Raw genomic sequence first — 18491 nt, forward strand, 5'->3', positions numbered from 1 at the left:
TTTTTTTTTTTTTTTTTTTTTTTTTTTAATGAGGGAAAGGACTGCAGAAGGGACCACAGGTATGAACTTCATCTCATGTTGGAGGATTGACTGTTCATAATGATAGCCATATTTCACATGATCGTTATTTTATTTTATTTTTTTAAAGATTTCATTTATTTATTTGAGAGAGAGAGAGCATGAGCAGGGGAAAAGGCAGAGGTACAAGCAGACTCCTCGCTGAGCTGGGATACTGAGCTTGATCCCAGGACACTGAGATCATGACCTGAGCTGAAGTCAGACGCTTAACTCAGGCACCCCCACATGATTGTTTTTAAGACTGAATAAGCCAGAATGTACTGATGCTAATTTGTTAGTTCTGGTCCTCTGAAAAGCAAATCAAGACGCTATTGAATATGCAAGTAATGAGGGGAAATGCACGTAACAGAAAATGAAGGGAGAACAAAGAGAGTTTGGACAGTCATTTTCCAGACTGTGGATGAAAAAGTAAAGAAATTCAGACTATAGAGGGAGGAGAATGGAGAATGAAGCAGGTGCCCAGGAAAACAAGTCGCTCCTGAAGAAGACACAGAAATAAAAGATAGCTGCTATTGTACTTGACTAATCCCTGATCCCTTTTGTCCGGTCTCTTATGAGACTTGGCTGCACATCTTACCCTTGGATTCTGTGGGATATTCTTCTATTTGCAAAATATGGCTTTTTTGTTGAAGTTCTGACTCACCTTGACCTGCCTGTACTCCGTGCAAAACCTCCTCTACTCAGGGGTACCGGGGACTCTGGGTTCTCCTTCCCTGCATTGAGCCAGGGCAATTGTAAAGCTTGTACCCCTCATTTCCCTTCTTTCAGGGATCAATACCATGGACTGCCTATTGTCCAATGTTTGAAAATGATTGTTTCAAATATTTTGTCTTTTTTTTTTTTATATATATAGTTTTTAGGCAAGAGGGTAAATCTGGTCCCTGTTACTCTATCATAGTCAAATTTGGAAATTAACTTCCTATTCATTTACGCCAGTCTGCTATTCACAGCTAAAGCATTCTTTTTTTTTAATTTCAAAAAAATTGTATTTAAATTCAATTAATTAACATATACTGTATTATCGGTTTCAGAGGTAGAGGTCAGTGATTCATCAGTCTTATATAACATCCAGCCCTCATTACATCACATGCCCTCCTAAATGCCTATCACCCAGTTATCCCATCCCCCTCCTCCAGCAACCCTCAGTTTGTTTCCTATGATTAAGAGTCTTTTATGGTTTGTCTCCCTCTCTGATTTCATCTTGTTTTATGTTTTCTTCTCTTCCTCTATGATCCTCTGTTTTGTTTCTTAAATTCTACATATGTGTGAGATCATATGATAATTGTCTTTCTCTGGGTGATTTATGTCACTTAGCATAATAGGCTCTAGTTCCATCATGTTGTTGCAAATGGCAAGATTTCGTTTTTTTAATGGCTGAGTAGTATTCCATTATATAATATATATGTTTTATATTTATATATATTTATACATATATAAAGAGGTGATACGTATATCACATCTTCTTTATCCATTCATCTGTTGATGGAATCTGGACTCTTTCCATAGTTTGCCTATTGTGGACATTGTTGCCATAAATATTGGGGTGCATGTGCCCCTTCGGATCACTACATTTGTATCTTTGAGGTAAAAACCCAGTAGTGCAATTGCTGGGTCATAGGTAGCTCTATTTTCAACTTTTTGAGGAACCTCCATAGTGTTTTTTTTTTCTTTTTCTCCATAGTGTTTTCCAGAGTGACTGCACCAGCTAGCATTCTCACCAACAGTGTAAGAGGGTTCCCCTTTCTCTACATCCTTACCAACATCTGTCGTTTCCTAACTTGGTAATTTTAGCTATATCTGACTGGTGAGGTGGTATCTCATTGTGGTTTCGTTTGTATTTCCCTGAGGCTGGGTGATATGGAACATTTTTTCATGTGTCTATTGGCCACATTTGTATGTCTTTGAAGAAATGTCTGTTCATGTCTTCTGCCCACTTCTTGACTGGATTATTTGTTCTTTGAATGTTGAGTTTGATAAGTTCTTTATAGCTATATTATGAAGCTGTAACCATCAAAACAGCATGGTACTGACACAAGAACAGACACATAGATCCATGGAACAGAATAGAGAACCTAAAAATGGACCCTCAACTCTATGGTCAACTAATTTTCGACAAAGCAGGAAGGGATATCCACTGGACAAAAGACAGTCTCAGGGGATCCCTGGGTGGCTCAGTGGATTAGCGCCTGCCTTCGGCCCAGGGCGTGATCCTGGAGTCTCAGGATCGAGTCCCACGTCAGGCTCCCTGCATGGAGCCGGCTTCATCCTCTGCCTGTGTCTTTGCCTCTCTCTTTCTCTCTGTGTCTCTCATGAATAAATAAATAAATAAAATATTTCAAAAAAAAAAAAAAAAGAAAAGAAAAAGACAGTCTCTTCAACAAATGGTGTTGCAAAAATTGAACAGCTATATTCAGAAGAATGAAACTGGACCATTTTCTTACACCATACACAAAAGTAAACTCAAATGGATGGAGGACCTAAATGTGAGACAGGAATCCATCAAAATCCTGAAAGAGAACACAGACAGCAACCTCTTTGACCTCAGCTGCAACAACTTCTGGCTAGACATGTCTCCAAAGGCAAGGGAAACAAAGGCAAAAATGAACTATTGGGACTTCATCAAGATAAAAAGCTTTTGCACAGCAAAGGAAACAATTGATCAAACTAAAATACAACCTACAGAATGGAAGAAGATTTTCGCAAATGTTTTATCAGACAAAGGGTTAGTATTCAAAATCTATGAGGAACTTCTAAATGATCTTGACTGAGAGGTGATAGGAGTACATGGGTGCTATACCTCGGATGAACATTTCACTAAATTTGTAAATTTCAAAATTTCTCTTAAATGAATTTCTGAAAATCATGGCGTTCTTGTACCAGCCAAAGAAGTTTTCTTCTATAAAGAAGAAAATAGAAATTCACACTGTAGTAAATATTGTTCTTATAGATAGAGTGAACAGCTTCCTAGATTAGTGTTTTCAAATGCTAGAGCTCAGTCTGATTTTGTCAGAATCACCAACGGATCTTACTAATGATACATATTCTTTAGCTTTAGCACAGACCAACTGGGCAGGGTTTAAAGTTTCTATTTTGAAAAAGCTCCCTTGGTTGTTGCTGAGGTGCAACCAATATTTAGAACTACTGACCTAAATGTCTGGGAGACTTCATGCCCCTAAACAATTTGCCTGTTGCCTTACCACAACACCTGAAATGTTCGTGTTGCTTTTAAATGTTGAAGATTTTAAGTGATGTACAAATGTTATCAATGTATATTAACCAGTGTTTCTTCACTTGCCAGTGACAAAGACCTAACTTAAGCAAACTGGCTAACACAACTGAGAAAAGGGAGGAGAGATTTTGCAATCCTGGCTTGCTTGCTCCAATAATTCAAATTATGTTGTCAGGGATGGAATCTTTCCATCTCTTAGAAGGCTCTCTACTTAATGGGGAAGACAGCTGTTATTAGGCCATGATTTGCAACCTGGGGGGTAGAGAGGGAAGACAGGAGAGAGAGACAGAGGCAGAGAGAGATTGAGAGAGAAATAATTTCCTAATAGCTCAGCATGAGAGTTCCCAAGAACCTCTAGCCAATCATGGATCACACATACTTATCACTGAATGAGAAAAGTGATGTGGTCAGATTCATCTGAACCATCTTGAATAGATTCTCTTTTGGAAAGAAGGGTTTTGTCACCAAATAAAGATGTGATATTGGAAAGTCAAAATAAAAGATGATTGCTACAAAATGATACAATAGGGGCAAAGAACTCATTGCACAGACCAGTGGTTCTCAAAGTGTAGTCCAGGGACTGCTTTGAGTCTCTGAAACCTTTTCGGGGGGGGGGTCCACATTATTTTTCACAAACATATGGTATTTATGTTAACACATGATGAAAAAAAAAATGTTAACACATGATGGATTTATCATTATTTTAAAAAATGAATTAATACATATTCATCAATTTTTAAAAAAGATTTTATTTACTTATTTGAGAGAGAGAGAAAGCACAAGCAGTGGAAAGGGAGAAACAGGCTGCCCATCAAGCAGGGAGCCCCATGCGGGGCTAGATCCCAGGACCCCGGGATCACGACCTGGGCCAAAGGCAGCTGCTTAACTGACTGAGCCACTCAGGCACTCCTCATCAATTACTTTAAAGCAGTAAATATAAATATACATATAAATATAAATATATATTTAAGATTTTATAAATTTATTTGACAGAGAGAGAGAGCCCAAGCAAGGGGAGCGTCAGGCAGAGGGAGAGGGAGAAGCAGGCTCCCAACTGCAGGGAGCCCAATGTGGGGCTCAATCCAGGATCTTGATATCATGACCTGAGCTGAGGGCAGACACTTAACTGACTGAGCCACCCAGGCGCCCCTAAAGCAGTAAAGACTGATAAATATAATCACATAAACAAAAGATCTTTGGGGACCTCGATAATTTTTAGAAGTGTATAGAGGTCCTGAGATGAAAACATTTGAGAACTGCTGCTGGCATATGCAAAAATGAGCTGTTCATCAATTTTGTTATGTAGTAGTTTTACTCACTAGCATAATTCTGGGATCTGCAAAAACATTGCTGAAAGAAGTTCTATGTACATAAAAATCTAGGATGGAAAGTTCCATTTGATAGATTTTAAAAACCCATGGGAATGAGGGAGCTAGAACTGATTCTCCACACAGCTAAGAAAACAGTACAGTGTCCTCTGGTTATTCCTTTGCCATTATACGTAGTTAAAATTTGCAAATTAAAGGCTGTTTGGAAATGTTTAAAAGGTGAGATTGAGTTTTAAGTCATTTTCAAAAGAATGGTAGGACACGCTAACAAATAAAATATCAGAGTGGGCAGTAGTATGGGAAAGTTAGAAGCAAGGAATATTACATTTTAATAATGGCTTCTAAGAAAAATGAGTATATATGTATCCAACCAAAAGACTTATATGAATGTTCATAGAAGTTTTATTTACATGTCAAAATGTGAAAAAGGAAAACAAATGTCCACCAGCAGTAGAAAGGATACATTTTGGTATATTTACACAACAATAACAAAAAAACAGACTATGCTAGATGTAAGCATATGATGATTCTCACAGATATATGGTGAGTGGAAGAAACCAAGAACAAAAGAGTACATATAGTATGAATTCATTTATATAAATTTCAAGAACAGACAAAGCTAACCTATGATGATGAAAGGAGTCAGATTAGTGAATATGTCTGGGGAAGGGGTATATTACATATCCATTCTTAGGTAAAACATTACCTGAAATTTTAATGCAACAAAAATGTTTATTATCTCACATAAATGTCTGTGGGTCAAGGACTTAGGAGCAGCTTATCAGGGTGGCTCTGGGTTGGGGTCTCTCATGAGGTTGCAGTCAAGATGTCAACCAACTTGTGGGTCATCTGAATGTTAAACTTCAATATCATTAAAAAAAAAAAGAAGAAGAAGAAGCAGCGATGGTCTTGGACCCCTGTTTGGGCCAGTCAATGGAAGGTGCAACTCTTGATCTCAGGGTTGTGAATTTGAGCCCTACATTGGAGGTAGAGATTACTTAAGGAAATTAAAAAAAAAAAAAAAAAAAGCAATAGTCTTCCTACACATGCTGCTAGACTGGAAGCTCTGTCTTATTCACCGTTTTGGTGCACCTGGCACAGTCTAGCACACAGTAGGTTCCTTGTATCAGTTTAGTATCAAGGCTATCAATTTAGTCTTTTTTGGTTGCAAGGGAAAGAAAATCCAAATCAAACTGGCTTAAACCACACGAGGAATTAATTTGCTCAATGTGCTGATTAGTTTTGTGTCAGCTAGCTTGTGCCATGGGGTGCCCCGATATTTGATCAAACATTATTCTGGGTGTTTTCTGTGATGAGTGTTCTTGGATGAGATTAATATTTAAATTGGTAGACTGAGGGTGCCTGGCTGGCTCAGTCTGTGGAGCATGCAACTCTTGATTGTGGAGTCATGAGTTCAAGCCCCACGTTGGGTGTAGAGACTACAAGAAAAATAAAAATCTTAAAAAAAAAAATTGGTAGACTGAGTAAGCAGATTGCCTTCTCTAACATGAGTGGATTTTTTCCAAACAACTGAAGGCCTGAATGAAACAAAAAGGGTAATCCTCCCCCAAGTAAGAGAGAATTCATTATTTCCTGACTATTTTCCAACTGGGACATTAGTTTGTTTCCTGGCTCCAGACTGAAACTGAAACATGGATTTTTCTGGGTCTTGAGCCTGTTGGCCTTTGACAGGAATTACACCATCACCTCTCCTGGTTCTCAGGCCTTCACACTTAGACTAGAACTAAAACATTGCTCTCCTGGGTCTCCAGATTGCCAGTCACCCTGCAGCTCTTGGGACTTGCCCTCTTCTGTAATGGCATGAGCCAATTCTTTATAATAAGTCTCTTTGGTTCCTCTTGGCTCTGTTTCTCAAGAAAGCCCTGACTAATACTATCAGTAACTGAGAAATCCTGAGGTCAGTCTGGCTTTAGGTGAGGATTGAGTCCAGATTAAAAATTTCACTGCAGACAGATTTCTCTCTCTGTCTCTCGCTCTCACTTCTTGCTGTTGCCTTCAAATTCAAGCTCCTATTGTATTCTTCAGAACTTCAAACTTTCCCCTCATGAAAGCAAAATGATTGCAGATGCTTCCTATTTTCACGTTATGCTTTGAGGGAAAAAGAAAGCTTGTCTTTGGGAGGTCCTATCCCTGGGAGTCACTCTTTTTCATATTGGACCAAATTGGACCAAATGCTCATTCCTGAACCAATCACTATAAGCAAGTAGATAGACAGTATTGATTGGCCCATGCCTTCAAGCACTATCTCTGGAACTGTATTCTTATGCATCAGAAAGGGAAAAGGACTTACAAGAGGAAAATGAAAGGGTTTCCTGGATCTCTTATCTTAGTTTCATTAAGGCAGATTTTATCACTTGGCTGTCCCAGCTGCAAGAGCCAGGGTAAATTAGCGTGTTTAGCTGGGTTCTGACAGGAGGAAGGGAAAATAAATTTTGAGTGGGCAGCTAGCAGAGTCTTTTGCACTAATAACAAAGAGTGGGATTGGCATACTTGGTTCAGACAAATCATGGTTCACCCCTTAGGTTTGGGTAGAGTTCCACCTTTTCTGAGCATGTTTGCCTCTTCTGGCAGGTTAGATTTCCCAAATGTTCTCCTTAAATGTCACATTGATATTTCTCTATGTTCCCTTGCTGAAATCTGGCTAGGCCTGTGCATGACTCAGGTGGGAAATGCTATTAGTGACTTGCAAGACTAGGTTAAAAAGGTGATACAGCTTCTGCCTACCTCTTGATCTCTTGAGAGATGTGCTTTTATAGTACTGAGTCCTGTATAAGAAGTCTGGCTACCCTGCAGTTGGCATGCTTGTGAGATAGTGGTGAGGGGGGACTATGTACAAATGGAAAGAGATTCTTGAAAGGCTCTACCACTTAAGCCTCCAGCTCTCCTCGACTTTCCAGTCCAGGTATCTAACTTGTGACTGAAGGAGCTTTGGAGATGACTCCTGCTGGCTGCAACCAGAGAGACTCTGAGCTAGAACCTCCCAGCCAAGCCACTTTCAAATTCTTAAGGTACAGAAAATGTGAGAGAGAGCAAAGGATTATTATTTTGGTGTAATATATAGACAACAATAGATAATTAATATACCTCTCCAAACTGTGAGATTCTATAAGCTAAGGATGAGGGAGAGAGAGATGCCTATTGGGGAGGCAGCCAATGGTGTTTATCCCTCTCATAAATAATAAATGTATTAAAATGATAATTCAATGCCTATAAAAATAAAAACTCAAGGCTATCTTTCCAAGCATTATTTACAATAATGAAAAGTTGGAGGCAACCTAAATGTCCACCAAGAAGATTTTTAAATGAACTATGATTCTTGCACACTTTAAATGTAATATGGCTATAAGCTAACCACAAAAATCAAGTTTTGAAGAATATTCAATGTCATGCGCATATGTTCTTGATATAATAATGTTGAGGTGAAAATAGCAGGAATAAAAGTTGAACATTATACTTTAAAAGGGTGAATTTTATGGTGTGTAAATTATCTCAGTAAAAATTTGTATGAGAAAAAAATGAACACACACATAAAAATATATATGAGCAGAAAAAAGGCTGAAAGGGAATATATTAAAATGTTATTAGTAGTTATCTCTGGGAGTTGAAGTTTTACATAATTTTTAATAGCCTTCTTTGTAGCTTTCTCACACAATGCAGAAGGTTAAGGTGCAATAAAAAAAATGAGAACATGGAAAAAGTGTGAAGCTGAAAGTGATTTAAATCCACATTGAATTTTTAAAAAATTGGTCAAAAGGGAGAAGAGTAGGATCATAAGGTAGTTCTATTTTTGAGGAACCTCACTTCTGTTTTCCATAATGCCTGTACCAATTTACATTCCCAACAGTGAATAAGGATTCACTTTTCTCCACATCCTCGCCAGCACTTACTATTTTTTGATTTTTTGATAATAGCCATCCTAACAGGTGTCAAGTGATATCTCAATGTGGTTTTGATTTGCATTTCCCTGATTTTTAGTGATGTTGAGCACATTTTTATATACCTGTTGGCTGCTTGGATGTCTTCTTTAGAAAATGCAATCCCACTTCTGGGTATTTATATAAAAGAAATAAAATGTAGTTCTTGAAGAGATGTCTGTACTCTCACGTTCATTGCAGCATTATTCACAATAGTCAAAACACGGAACAATTTAAGTGCTTGTCAAAGAGAAAAGAAAACATGGCATATGTAAATAGTGGAATATTATTCACCTTTAACAAAGAAATAAATTCTTTCATTTGTGACAACATGGATGAACTTAGAGAACATGATGCTGAGTGAAAGATAAGGATAAAATACTACACAAAGATAAAATACTACACGATATGTAGAATCTAAATAAGTTGAACTCAGAAACAGAGTAGAAGGGGTGTGGGAATAAAAGGAACGTATAAGGAATATAGTCATTGATATTGTAATGATGTGGTATGGTGGCAGATGGTAGCTATACTTGCGGTGAGCATAGCATAATGTATAAACTTGTGAGTCACTGTGTTGTATACCTGAAACAAATGTGACATTATGTGTCAACTACACTCAAATTTTAAAACTTAAACAAAAAGAAAAAGAAAAGAAATAAGACTGAATGCCAGGGTGTGTGTGGGGGAAGTGAGAGAAATGGGGAGATGTTTGTCAAAGGGTACAAACTCTAGGTTATAAGGTGAATAAGTTCTAGAGACTGGTCACAGCCTGGTGACTATAGTTAGTAATAATTTATTGTATACTTGACATTTTCTAAGAAAGTAGATCTTAAGTATTCTCACACACAGGAAAAATGTAACTACATGAGATGATGATTGTGTGAAATAGCTTGATTGTGGTAATCATTTCACAGTGCATATTGTATCAAAATCTTATGTCGTACACTTATATATGTGTGTGTATATGTGTATATTAAGTTTTGTTAATCACACCTCAATGAAATAGGTGGTAAAAAAGAAAAGAAGAGAAAATCCACGTTCTTTTCCTTTTTTTTCTTTATTCATTATTCATGAGAGACACACAGAGAGAGAGAGAGAGAGAGAGTCAAAGACACAGGCAGAGGGAGAAGCAGGCTCCAAGCAGGGAGCCTGACATGGGACTGGATCCCAGGTCTCCAGGATCACACCCTGGTCCGAAGGTGGTGCTAAACTGCTGAGCCACCCGGGGAGCCCTCCATGTTGTCTTCAAAGTGATGGGGGAAGTGGTTGTGGTTTTGGGTGGGGGTGGAGGGCAGGATTTGGTGTTCATGTAGCATTTAGGGAAGAAAAGGCAGAAGTACTAATTAAGCTGTTGTGTGGTTCTGATGTGGGGACAGTGTGGGGAAGAGGATGGTGAGATGGTCTGAGCAGAGATGGTACATCTGTGCGACCTGAGGGATGCAGCGTGTGTGTGTGTTTGTGTTTGTGTGTAAGTTATAGATTTACTCATGTGGGTGGGAAGTCTACTAGAAAGTATTGAGAAGCTAAAGCCAATTCTTAGGCACACGATTTAGGTAGAGCAGTCCAAAAATGAATCAGGAGGAGAGAACAGAAACTAAACAAATAAATACAACCATATACAGAAGACTCAGATTTTATGTTCACCTCCTTCCTTGATTCAAATTTCCACAAACTGTATTTGTACTGACAGTTGCTACTGTGTCTCAATTTCCCAGTCTGTGTAATAAAAGAGAGCTGTACTTCTTGTTTTCCACCTATCTCAGAAAACTGCTGTGGACCGAGAACAATCTGAAATTTCCCATGCCATGGGGCACTGTGTAAAATAATTCCCACCATCAAAAACTATTCCTCAATTACTTTTAACTGAGAAATGCTAAATTTTTACTTATCTTACAAGGTTCCCTATCATTAGTGGCCTGAGGCTAATTATACAGCAGAGCGATGCTAAGCTGGCTGCAACCACGAGAAAAAGTCATACAGTCCTTAACCTCTGTAGGTCATAGTCTTGTGGAAATTTACCTTTTTGATCCTACCTTTGAGCTGTGTGAACATTCACTTTCATCCGATGACAGTCATCCCTATCATCCAAAGTCTCACTTTCAGGGTTTCGGTTATCCATAATCAACTGTGGCCCTGAAGCAGCTGGTCTTCCTTCTGAAAATGGCAGAAGTTTGAGAGTCCTCTGCACTTCATCACAGTGCCTGTCATTCACCTCGTTTGACCCATCACCTAGGCATCTGATCATCAACCAGCATCACAAGAGGAAAGGCAAATATTGTACAGTAAGATGTTTTGAGAGAAAGACCACATTTATAAACTTTTATTGCAGTATGTTGTTATAATTGTTCTATTTTTAAAGAATTTTTAAAGATTTTATTTATTTATTCATGGTAGAGAGAGACAGAGAGGCAGAGACACAGGCAGAGGGAGAAGCAGGCTCCATGCACGAAGCCCGATGCGGGACTCGATCCTGGGACTCCAGGATCATGCCCTGGACCAAAGGCAGGCACCAAACTGCTGAGCCAGGGATCCCCTAATTGTTCTATTTTATTATTAGTTATTATTGTTAATCTCTTACTGTGCCTAATTTATAAATTAAATCTTATCATAGGTATGTATGTGTAGGAAAAAACAGTGTAAATAGGTAGAGTTCGATACTATCTGCAGTTTCAGGCATCCACTGGGAGTCTTGGAATGTATTCTCCATGAGTAAGGGTAGACTATTGTACTTTAACCACTGTCCCAGAACATGCTCCCACCTCCAGGCCTTATTCTAGAATATTTGCCTCTTGACTGCTTAACCAAATATTCTTCCTTTGAAGCCAGATTTAGTTCCACTGTCCCATAAACTCTTTCGTATCCTTAGGCCCATGGTGATCTCTTCTTGGTTGGTACATGACCACATGGGCTTCACTACATTTTCTGTGACTCAGTTTCATGATGGTTCTTAGTCCAGTGCTGGCTGTGAATTGACCTTGGTTAATGCTTTTCTTGTGCTGACTATGAGCTAAGCCCTTTGTGTTAAAAAAAGACTGAAAAGATTATTATTCCTGTTTCAGAGATGAGAAAACCAAAGCTTTGTAACTTGCCATGTGTCAGTTTGGAATAGTGTGGCTAAATGCTCAGCTATAAATCTGGGGTTCTATTCCTGTGGAGAAAGAACAGAACAAATATCGGGGACATCTAGCAGTCTCTATAATAGGAGAGAAATGTACAATTGGTCATGTGATAAAAGGGCAATTGTGAAAAGTGTTATGAAGGAAGAAAGATTTGTATAAATAGTTTATGCCAGGGAGTCATATAGAAAGGACTAGAAGTGGGCTTTGAAGGTAGACACATTAGTATTCTATTGCTATGTAACAAATGCCTCACAGCCCTTATGTATTATCTCGCAGTTGTAAAGGTCAGGCGTTCATCCTGCATGGTGTGGCTGGGTTCAATGCTCAGTATCACAGTCTGAAATCAAGATGTCAGATGGACTGAGCTCTTGTCTGGGGGTTCTGGGGGAAAATCTGTTTCAGGATCATTCTTCTTGTTGGAAGAATTTAGTTCCTTGCAGCTGTGAGGCTGAAGTCCATGTTTCCCTGCTGTCAGCCAGGGTCCACTCATAGCTCCTAGACGCTGCCTGCACTCTTTGACATATGGCCTCCTGCATCTTTAATTCAGCGACAGCTTGTTAAATCCTTCTTGTGGTTCTAATTTTTACCTTCTTCTTCTTCTGTGACCAGCTGAAGAAAACTCTGTTTTAAAGGGGCTGATGGGGGCAGCCCCGGTGGCTCAGTGGTTTAGGGCTGCCTTCAGTCCGGGGTGTGATCCTGGAGACCTGGGATCGAGTCCCACGTCGGGCTCCCTGCATGGAGCCTTCTTCCCCCTCTGCCTCTCTCTCGCTCTCTCTCTCTGCATCTCTCATGAATAAATTAATAAATAAATAAATAATCTTTAAAAATATATATAAAGGGGCTACTGGGATTAGGTCAGACTTGTCTGGATAATGTCCCCTATTTTAAGGTCACCCATAATAGCACCATGGAGGTAAAATCCATTACATTTGCAGTCTTGTGGATTATACCAGGGATAGAAAATCTAGGCAGACATCTTAGAATTTCCCCTACCACAGTGGGCAAGATTAGAGAGGCAGAGAGAGCTTTCTAGTTGGGAAAGAAATGTAGGCAAAAGCTCCAAAGGGAAACTCTACCAGTAATTTTTGGAGATTGTGATTATATCTCCTGTGACTGCTCCAGTAACCATAGCAGCTTCCTTTCACAAAGGATCTCCTAGGTGCTTTGCACAAACTCATTTACCAACCCTCTTGTCGGCTCTATAAGGGTGGAATTATTTTACTTCTTACAAGGGAAGAAATTCAGGCAGAGAGAAGAAAAGCCATCTGCCAGAGTTCTGTCCCAATCAAATTGTAAAGCTGGGATTATGGTTCAATCCCAAATATGGTTCACAGTCCAAATTTGTGCTCTTTGAGCTATTTAACCCACTTGCCTGTGCATCTGGGCAGGGATGCAGAAGACAGAGAGGTTGGTCTGAGCCCAGACTGTGGAGGGCATTGATGTTAACATTCATTAAAAGGTGCCATGGAAGATTTTAGAGGATGTGTGGAAGGAAGATGTGTGCTCATGGATGTGTGCACACGGATGTCCGCAAGGAGGGGGACAGACACGGACATGGATGTGGATAGAGGGGAGCACTGGCCTGGATGTGCCATGTGGTATTTTAGGGAGGCTAATATGGTTAGCCTGGAGGTAAGAACAATATATTTCAGTGAGAAGACTAGTGCATGATTAAGCCTCTGAATCTTGCTGCTGATTTGCAGGAAATACACAGGACAGAAGAATGTGTTAAACTGCACATAAGGTATATAATCATCGACCTGGAGGCAGAGTAAAGAGTAAAGATTACAGAAAAAAGATTGTACATAATTCCATTGCCCAAATATTATTATTATTATTATTTTTTTTTGCCCAAATATTATTAATGTGAAATAATAAGCAGAGAAAACAGCTTTGGTAGCTGTGGTGGGCTAGACAAAAAGTTCATTTGTTTTGATGAGAGGGTTTCTGAGAGATAAGGTGGTTTCTGAGAAATCTTTAGTAATTGAGAGTCCATTGTGGTCAGACTTGGGTTACCAGCTGTGAACTAGGGCCGGGATCACAGGCCAGGATGTCCAGTCGGTGTAGTCACACAAGCTCCGCTCTCCGAAGAGCTTCACATTTGAGGTCTAATGCTCTGTAGTCACTGTCTTGATTTTTTTTTTAAGATTTTATTTATTTATTCATGAGAGACACAGGGAGAGAGAGAAGCAGAGGGAGAAGCAGGCTCCATGCAAGGAGCCCGATGTGGGACTCAATCCTGGGACTCCAGGATCATGCCCTGGGCCAAAGGCAGGCACATAACCGCTGAGCCACCCAGGGATCCCCTCTGTCTTGATTTTTAACAATTTTATCTCCGAGTTTTTATTTTAGAAGTCCAATGGGACCGTGGAGCATGCACCAGGGGTTTGGTGCTGCAGCTTTGTATGGTCCTGCCTCTCACCATCTCCTTCAGATGGGTTTTAGGCTGCCTGCTCCCCCAACATCTTGGTCCCCTAACCCCACTCCGGTAGCCTCCCCTTCCTGTCCCCACTGCTGTCCAGTGATCCCAGCTGGGTTCTGCTTTGTCCTGGGCAGGGTTCCGAGTGTGCTCTCCATAGTGACAAGGGGTGAGGCATCGTGGTGGCTGTTCCCAACTCAAGCTCCCGGTACCACCGTAGGTTTGGGGGTTGTTAAGGGGTAGTGGGCCTCTTTCTCTCCCTTGATTCAGTTACTGAGCAAGCCTCAGTGTGGAGGGAAAGAAGCCTTTTGTGGTCACGCATCTGCTGTGGGTTGTAGAGGAAGGCCTGTGGGAAGGAGAAATGCCTGGCTTGGCTTGCCTTTAGCTGGGAACAGTATGTCAGTTTGGCAGCTGGCAGGAGGGGCTCCAGGCAGCCAGTGGGTTGCGTGGGCCCCCAAGTTCTTGTGGGGGTTCTGTATTCACATCAAAGGTATCTCGCTGATCAGGTAATGTGACATTAAATAATAAATAAAAAATAACATTACAAGTTGAGAGAGAGGCTGCAAAGAAGGGAATAAACCTTATATTTTAGTATCTTTTAAAAAAATGATTTACTTATTTATTTTAGAGGCGGGGAGGGGCAGAGGGAGGAGAGAGGCTCTCCACCAGATACTACGCTGAGTGCAAGCCCGAGGCAGAGCTTGATCTCACAACCCTGTGATCACAACCTGAGCTGAAACCAAAAATCGGATGCTTAACCGACTGTGCCACCCAGGTGCCCCATTTTAGTGTCTTTAACAGCAGTTTTCCCCGCTCGTTGAACAAGGGGATCCACATTTTCATTTTGTACTGGGTCCCACAAATTGGGTAGCTTGACCCTTTGTGAAATTTTAGATAAACTACAGAGTTCAGATTCTTCATCTGTAAAATGGGGGAGAATAAAAAAGTACACTGCATATACCTGAATTTGAATAAGGGTTTTTCCAGTGCCTGGAACTTATAGAGTACTAAACAAATGTGAGCTTAAAATAGATAATGAATTCCACTGCCTGTAAGGATATGGAAGCAGTAACAAGAAAGTGAAGGTATCATGAGAAGGAAAAGTGCAGGATTTGGCAGCATGCACAGCAGAAACAGGGGATCTGTATTACCAGACAAAAAATAATTTAAAAAACTGAATAAGCCAGGGGTGCCCGGGTGGCATCAGATTCTTGATTTCAGCTCAGGTCATGGTCTCTGGGTTGAGATCCTAGGGGCTCCTTGCCCCCTAATCATGAGTCTGCTGGAGACTCTTTTTCCTCTGCCCCTCCCCACCGCTCTGTCTCCATCTCTCTTAAATAAATCTTAAAAAAAAAAAAAAGTTGCACGGGACAACACACCCATAGTTTAGCCTCTTGCAAAATGTGGGACTTTGAGAAATATTTTCATTTGACTTGAGGATCTTCAGCTTGGACATATTAGTGCAAGTGTTACCTTGGCATGGGAAAGCTTGGGCAAAAGAGAATTTGAGATAAGGAAGACATTCACCAGACGCTGTACACAAAGTGCGCCATGAAAGGATCAGTAATTTGGTCATATCAAAATGCAAAATGTATATACTTTTTCATTTTCACTTGGGCTTTCTGGGTATCCTAGATACCTAGGTGCCCTAGATAAAGACAGGTGCACAATACAGAGGCAAGTACAATGATGTTCATGCAGAAACTTTTTTTTTTTTTTTTTAAATTCTGAAAACCAGAACTCAACCTGAATGCCCATTCCTAGGAAATCGGTCATATAAATGGTTTGATTTCACGCAACGGAATACCACGCAGCCGTCACCAAAGAATGAAGTAGATCCATATCCATCAATGGTGAACGAGAACCAGGGGGTTTTAATTAAGGGGGGAAGTATCAAATTCCAGGAAGTGTCTAATCCCACTTACTTAGAAGACACTTACGAACAAGAAAACGACTAGGCAAGCCTAGAAGGCTGCACCCTGAGCTGCTGACCCTGACCATCCCCCAGGAAGGGAGCCGGTGGAGTGCGTGCGAATGAATGGGACACTCATCCTTCTCTATGCACTTCTGTTGTCCTAATGTTCTACCCCAAACACTTCCATGTGTTACTGAGAGGAAGCGGAGAGATTATTCCGAGGGCGTCGTGCAGAGGGAAAAGTTGAGGAGGGGGCGGGGAGACCCGGGGTCTGGACACTCCTGCGCCTTGGGAGGTGAGGAGACCCCGCCCCGCTGAGGTGATTCTGCAGAGGGGCGGAGCTCTGCGGAGCCCGGGCGGGAGGCGGCTCCTGGGGGCGGGGCCCCGGCTCCACCGCTCGCTCCGCTCCCACCATGCCCTTATAAGGAGCGCCCCGCGTTAGGGCTCCGGAATCCGGTCGCAATCCCTGCGGCGCAGCCCCAATCCCAGGCCCCTCCCTTGGGAATGGGGGCGGGGCGGGGTCTGGGCGGCGCGGGGGCGGGGGCGGAGCATCTCGACGCGGGGCCAATAGAAGCGGCGGCCCGGGTCTGAGCGGTGCTGCCATTGGGTGCGGCGACGCGAGGGGGCGGGGCGCCCGCGGGGCTGGTTACGCCGAGGGAAGCCCGGACTCCGTAGTTGCTGCTCGCAGTCGGTCTTCCCGCGGGTCCCCGGCCCCGCCGTTCCCAGTTCTCTGTAGCCCGCGGTCCGCCGCCCCGCTCGCCGCCGCGATGCCGGTGTTTCATACGCGCACGATCGAGAGCATCTTGGAGCCGGTGGCGCAGCAGATCTCGCACCTGGTGATCATGCACGAGGAAGGCGAGGTGGACGGCAAAGCCATCCCTGACCTCACCGCGCCCGTGGCCGCCGTGCAGGCGGCCGTCAGCAACCTTGTCCGGGTGAGCGCGCTGGGCCTGGGGTGGGAGCGGGGTCAGGAGACGTCCCAGTGGCTCCCCTTCGCCGGCTCGCTGCCTGTGGCTTTGCGCGTGGGCTCCGGAGCCAGGTGGCCATGGGTTCGAATCCCGACTCCTCTGCTCTGTGACCTTGAGCGAGCCCCCAAGCTTCGGGGTGCCTCAGTTTCTTCAATCTGTAAAATGGGGGCAGTCGTAATAATGCCTGCCTTGCGGGTGTATTGTGAAGATTCAGCGAGGTGGTATTTGTAAAGTGCCCAGCGCAGCGTACGACCCATGGTAGGCGCTCAGTAAATGTGAGTTGTTAGGGTGTCTGATGGCCCCTTTCACCCAGCCGGCCGTCGCCCCTCACGTTGACAGCCTTGCTCTGAACCCGTTTAGGCCTCCCGGGTCTGGCCTAGAGGCTGGCGCGCTCTGCTACGGATTCCCCGCCTTTCCTTCCAGGGATTCTTCTTTGAGCCGCGTTGTTCACCTTTCTAATACCTCGGTCCCTCGCCCTGAGACCCGCCGCACGCACCACCCTTCCCCCGCGCTCCGGAGTCTGGCTCTTTTGTCCACTTGTCTTCCTGGCCACTCGTCTCCCAGTCTCCTCCTCCCTTTCCTAGGCATTTCCACTTCTGCTCACACCTCTGGCACTCTCACCCTCCCCGCCCCCCGGCTAATTTCTATATATTTCTTTATGCAATAATTCATGACCTAAGCCCTCTTTCCTCTTTCGTTTCACCCAGCCGCCTTTCATTTTTCTGCCCTCCCGTGGAGATTTCCACCTGGCTTTACCTGCTGTCAAACGGCGTCCTCCCCCTGGGGCCTTTCCAGCCTCGGGGGCCCTCCTCCTCGGCCCCTCCTCCTGGCAGGAAGCAAGATGGAGTGCTGGGAGAGGCCTGTGGACTCTGGGATCTGCGGCCCCTGCCGGAGAGAAGGACGGGGCGTCTCCTCCCCAGCCCACAACTTTCGTGGGTGGCTGAGTGGCCTGCAGACCCCTGGAGCGCACAGCTGTGACTAATAACTTAGGTGGTTCCTAGGGGAGGCGGAGCTCCCTCCCCAAGTGGAAGAAGAGGCGCCGTGACCAGGCTCCTAACACTCCCCTGACTAATATCACACTTTCTTTCCCACTCTGGGTGGGTGACTCAGACCGCTGCTGCTTGTGAGGGACAACTTTGGAAAAAGTTCATGCTGCTCCCCCAGCGAGCCGTGTAAATAGTGTGTTGTCAGGGGAGTTGGCAGGTTGGGAGGCAAGCTGTGGGTCTGGGTGGGGCTTGGGTTACTTATCTGATCAGAGCCCTAAATACACTCCAGGGGCACCTTAGCTGCTTGAAAGTCTTCCTCAGCCTTTGGGGGCCCTTCTGGGGCAGTTGGAGAGACATAATTAGGAACATGGGCGGGGGGGGGGGGGGGGGGGGGGCTCTACTGACCAAATTCCCCTTCTTCCTTCTGTATAGATTAAGAAAGTATCTATTCAGTAGGAACACTGTATTCATTCAGAATATCTAGTTCTACATTGTTCTTGTTCTTTTTATA

General features: G+C 42.9%; 1 protein-coding gene across 4 annotated transcripts in view; it reads left to right on the top strand.

Annotated features, from left to right (window-relative positions):
- The first annotated feature begins 16729 nt into the window (after nucleotides 1-16729).
- The window catches only part of VCL (vinculin), a 114944-nt gene continuing 113182 nt past the window's right edge, over nucleotides 16730-18491 (top strand). For 2 of the 4 annotated variants that reach the window (XM_038534409.1, XM_038534411.1), the window contains exon 1: nucleotides 16730-16961. In XM_038534409.1, coding sequence (XP_038390337.1) covers nucleotides 16794-16961 — 168 coding nt within the window. In that variant the 5' untranslated portion in view covers nucleotides 16730-16793. The remainder of the gene's footprint in view (nucleotides 16962-18491) is intronic. The other 2 variants (XM_038534410.1, XM_038534412.1) reach the window with 1 other exon arrangement.

This window comes from Canis lupus, chromosome 4, assembly GCF_011100685.1.
Source record: "Canis lupus familiaris isolate Mischka breed German Shepherd chromosome 4, alternate assembly UU_Cfam_GSD_1.0, whole genome shotgun sequence".
Classification (NCBI taxonomy): Eukaryota; Metazoa; Chordata; class Mammalia; order Carnivora; family Canidae; genus Canis; species Canis lupus.